The 4,809-nt window shown below is 33.6% G+C and overlaps 1 protein-coding gene across 1 annotated transcript; it reads right to left on the bottom strand.

The window, feature by feature from the left end:
* Window positions 1-490: 490 nt before the first annotated feature.
* On the bottom strand, window positions 491-2,266 carry LOC128132047 (cytochrome P450 76T24-like). Its single transcript, XM_052768089.1, has 3 exons — window positions 1,807-2,266; window positions 1,282-1,704; window positions 491-1,200 (listed from the first exon to the last, which is right to left on the bottom strand). The coding sequence occupies exons 1-3, from the start codon at window positions 2,254-2,256 to the stop codon at window positions 589-591; spliced, it is 1,485 nt and encodes a 494-aa protein (XP_052624049.1). The 5' UTR covers window positions 2,257-2,266; the 3' UTR covers window positions 491-588.
* Window positions 2,267-4,809: the final 2,543 nt, after the last annotated feature.

The following is a 4,809-nucleotide window of genomic DNA, read 5'->3' as shown; positions in this document are numbered from 1 at the left end:
TCCAAAAATTGTAATTTAATGATGCCATCAAAACAAATTGCACAAAAAAAAAATCTTCTCTGATGCTAATTCTTTGTGAACCGCATTAAAAAATATAGGTCTGGTGATGCTTTTTTAATGTGGTTTTCATTGTTTTCATATTATTTAATGGTATATCTGTTTAATGATGCGGTTTTAATAAGAAACTGCCTCAAAAAAAAATCAAGATTCGACATTAAAAGATACCTTATGTACTAATGTGATAGGTTATTTTTCAGATATAATCATATTGATCAATTTTTACCATTTGTATTTTATGATTATATCGTAAAGGTTCTTTCAATGTTGTAGATATTATGTCCATTACTTACTATTTGTAAAATATTTTGGCATCAAAGTCATTAAGATTTTTTGGTTCTTTCTGAAACAATTTTAGTTGTACTTTTGAAGAAGCTTCCAACATGGAAATCTTTTTATCATGAATCAATAACAACAAAAGAACTTGAAATAGTTTCCAACCAAAATAAGAGAAATTAGTACATGATTTCAAATAAAAGTCAAAGTACAGCAACAAATGGTTTTCAGGTTTTATTTAAGAAACAACTACAATCAAAGTTTGATAGGGATAACCATGAGTGGTTCAGCCTTTTGCAAAGTGATCCCGTACTTTTCTCCCATATCAATATCTTGAGGTCTAGTATTTCCCACAACCTTCCAATCAAACTTATGAATTAAAGATGCCAATATTATGTGTAGCATTCTATTAGCAAGATTCAATCCTGGACACATCCTCCTTCCTGCACCAAATGGAATAAGCTCAAAATCTTGGCCTTTATAGTCAATCTTCACGTCCAAAAACCTCTCAGGCATGAACATTTCTGGGTCTGACCATATGTTTGGGTCTCGACCCATAGCCCAAACGTTACACAAAATTTGTGCATTTTTAGGCACAACGAAACCATGAATAGCAACGTCATGTAGGGCTTGGCGAGGGATAAGAAAAGGGGCAGGAGGATGAAGTCTCATAGTTTCCTTAATCACAGCTTGTAGGTACGTGAGTTGCGAGATATCAGATTCTTGTATGTTTCCATTGTTGTTGTTTTGCATGAGTTTATCGACCTCCAACCTTGCTATTTTCATTTTCTCCGGGTTACGAATCAGTTCCGACATCGCCCATTCCAACGTGCTTGATGTGGTGTCGGTTCCCGCCATAAATAGTGTCTGTAAAACAAAACCTTAATCAATGCATGTGCTATTATAATAGGCAATATTTTTTAAATATTAGTAAAAGGTTTTACTTACCAAAAATAAGTGTCTCATATCATTTTGAGTAAAACTAGAGTGTTGGTCGAGCAGTAAGTCTAGAACATCATTGCTTTTGGTTGAAACACCATCAGATCTAGTTCGCAACCTGTCATTGATGATCTTATCGAAAATAGCCAACATTTTCTTAGCATAAACATTTTCCGACCATATTAACTCTAGTGGATCCAACGAGTGAAGTATAGGAAAAAGGTCCGGTAGACCTGGCTTTGCACCAGCTTGCATCGCTTGCAATACTAAGTCTTGGAATTGTTGTGTTGATTTTGGACCATATTCAGCAAGATCAATCGAAAACATAAAGTTGGAAAGGATGTTGAGACTCGTCGTGAAAGCACATGCACCTACGTTCAAAGGTTTTTCCTCTATACAACATTGATTAACATGGTTGACCAGTTCTTGTACCTAGAATATATAAATATGAGAACATAAGTTTCAATTAATGCCGCATCTTTGTTATTTAATTCTATTTTTTACAATAAAAGCATTGATGTAACCAATTTATACCTTTTCCCGTCGTAGTACTTCGCTAGCGTCTAGTTGTTGAACAGAGAACATATACTCCTTGGTCATTCTTCTCAATTTTCTCCATTGATCTCCGGCCTCCATCCAAACTATAGAGTATTTATGAAAGTCTCCGAGCTGGATAGCCTTAGGAGCTGATCGGTTTAAGAAGGCTACATCATGTGTGTTAAAGAACTCTTTGGTGATATCAGGAGATGAAATAACTATGCTTGTATTGCTTCCGAGCTTCAGTGACATTAAAGGACCATAACGTTTAGATAATATGGCAAGAGATTGATGGGGTTTGTCACCGAATTCTAAGAGGTTTCCGATGATGGGAAAACCTTTAGGTCCTGGTGGTAACCGCGAATTGCGCCTTCTCCAACTGGTTAAGGCATAGATGATCAATGGGAAAAGAGAAGAAAGCACGAAGAAGAGGGTTTGATACTCCATTATTTTACGTCGATGTGGTTTTGATATGTTCATAAAATCATTCATTTATAACCAATAAAATTACAAAAATGGTCCCTATAAGTTCATTTAAAATCATAAGTTTGGTTAACATTTTGGAAAACTCCCAACTTTGTTCCCAAACTTGACATCTGTTGCAGTTTTGGCCCCAATATAATGTGAAAAGACTTCACCTTTTATATATATATATATATATATATATATATATATATATATATATATATATATATATATATATATATATATATATATATATATATTTGGGACATTCTCTTGATATTAAAAAATGTCATATATTTCTCATTTGCTGCTCTAACACTCCAACGTACCGACAACAGCATGGTATGCTTAAACATAAATGATTACATGACATACATATATAATCATATATGGCTCTATATGTTTATATGTATATGTCAAATCATAAATGATTATACATATATATGTTAACATAGACTGAGTAATCATAAATGATAATGACAGTTGGTGACAAAAGATGTAGTGGTAACAGAGATAACGGTCGTATAAGTGATGGAGGTGACAGTGATAGGGTCAACTGATAACAGAGATAACGGTTGTATATGTGATGGAGGTAACAATTCTCACTTTCTATCCATGTTGGATAAGTTATTACTTATTACAAGATCTCTTTAGTGATTTTAGTGAAGCCATTAATTTTAGAGTGTTCTTACGTTTTCCACTTAACAATGATTATAATTTTAAATGATGACATGTATTTGAAGAATAAAATCAAACCTGAGGAGAGACACAAATTCCACTTCTTCAACAATTTTTTCTTCCAGAAGCTTGTTGATCCAGATAATGATCCACTTGATGCTTCTAAAGGAATAGATGCTTTTCAACATACATAAAAAATCAGATAAATTCAGCAACCAGTTTAAATTCTAGCAATTTTGAAAAGATATGAAAGAAATACATAAAGCAGATTTGGTTACTTTTAGTGTAAATAAGAAGGATGATCATGTTATTCTTTAATGTTATTCTTTTCAGATTGGTTACGTTTAGCATATTGATAACGATTAGGCAATTAGCAGTGGATTTCTTCATCATCGCACTGTTTCCATCATTGATTCTCTATCTTAAAGCTTTTATAATCATTTCAATTTTGGAATTCTTCACTAATGACGATTTTACATGTACATCTTCATAGTAAATACAATTTTCCTTGCAATTTCATCCAAAATCGATAGCGAAAACAAATTTATTTTGAAAAGCTATCAAGAGCATTATCATCTATGGTTTTCAGTTAACGATCGTCATAGGATCAAATTTATCCTACGAACTTAATCGAAACGAACACATAAACAACAAAACATGATTAAAACTTTGATCAAACTTACCTGGAATCAAATTGGAAGCTCAACTCATCGATGCCGATTTCTACGTGGTTGCTATAGTTTTACGCTTCCTTCTGCTTTGTTTCTTGACTGATTTTGGTTCAGGAATAATGGAACGGTATGATTATTTGATTTGTATGTGATTATAAAAGCTTTTAGTGTATGTAAGTAATTAGAAGTTAATGGTTAAAAATAATTGGGGAGATTGGAGGATGGAGAGTGAGCTAGAAGAATACTTCCAATTTATGATGACTCGATACCAAAATTGATGCTTAAAAAAACTTGAGAGATCATTGTTGATCGATCTCGATGAATCGATGATCATGAATCGGGCTATTTAGGGCTTCAAATATCGCAATCGAAGGTGAACACTAACATTGTTGATCTATAGGTTCGTAAATTCATCACCAATGATCTGGATATGAAAGATTGTTAATTGGTAGCCGCGTTCATTGTCGACGGACATAGAGGTGGACCGATTGAGCGAGGATCAAGAGGAGGGGAAGAGATAAGGTGGAGAGAGAGAGAGAAAGAGAGAGAGAGAGAGAGAGAGAGAGAGTGAGAGAGAGAGAGAGATATCTAATAAGGAATGGTGATAGGAGACGTATGTGTACGAGTCAATTTCTATAACCCCAAAATGCCCCTGATTCCATTTAATTCTAATGCCCCCGTCCCTTTATTTTTCTACTTATTTACAAAAATGCCACAGTGCATCTTGACTATCCCTTTTTTTTATCCAACGCTCTATTTTTAGTTTTCGGGCTCTCACGAAACTATGAGTTCTCAAATTATCCTTCCTATATATATATATATATATATATATATATATATATATATATATATATATATATATATATATGGGACGTTTTCTTGAGTTTAAAAAAATGTCATATATTTCTCATTTGCTGCTCTAAGGCTCCAACATACCGACAGCAGTGACAGATAGATATATAATCATATATGACTATATATGTTTATATGTATATGCCAAAACATAAATAATTATACATATATGTCTGTTCACATAAACTGAGTAATCAAAAAAGATAATGATAGTTGTGGCAAAAGAAGTGGTGGTGACAGATGAGAACAGCGGTATAAGCGATGGAGGTGATAGTGGTGGGGTCAGCTGATATCAGAGGTGGTGGCAGTGGGTGGCGGTTGTCTTAGTGTGCAT

The sequence above is a fragment of the Lactuca sativa genome, chromosome 2, assembly GCF_002870075.4.
Source record: "Lactuca sativa cultivar Salinas chromosome 2, Lsat_Salinas_v11, whole genome shotgun sequence".
Taxonomy (NCBI): Eukaryota; Viridiplantae; Streptophyta; class Magnoliopsida; order Asterales; family Asteraceae; genus Lactuca; species Lactuca sativa.
The sequence above is the reverse complement of the archived record's forward strand: the minus strand, read 5'-3'. Positions and strand labels throughout refer to the sequence as shown.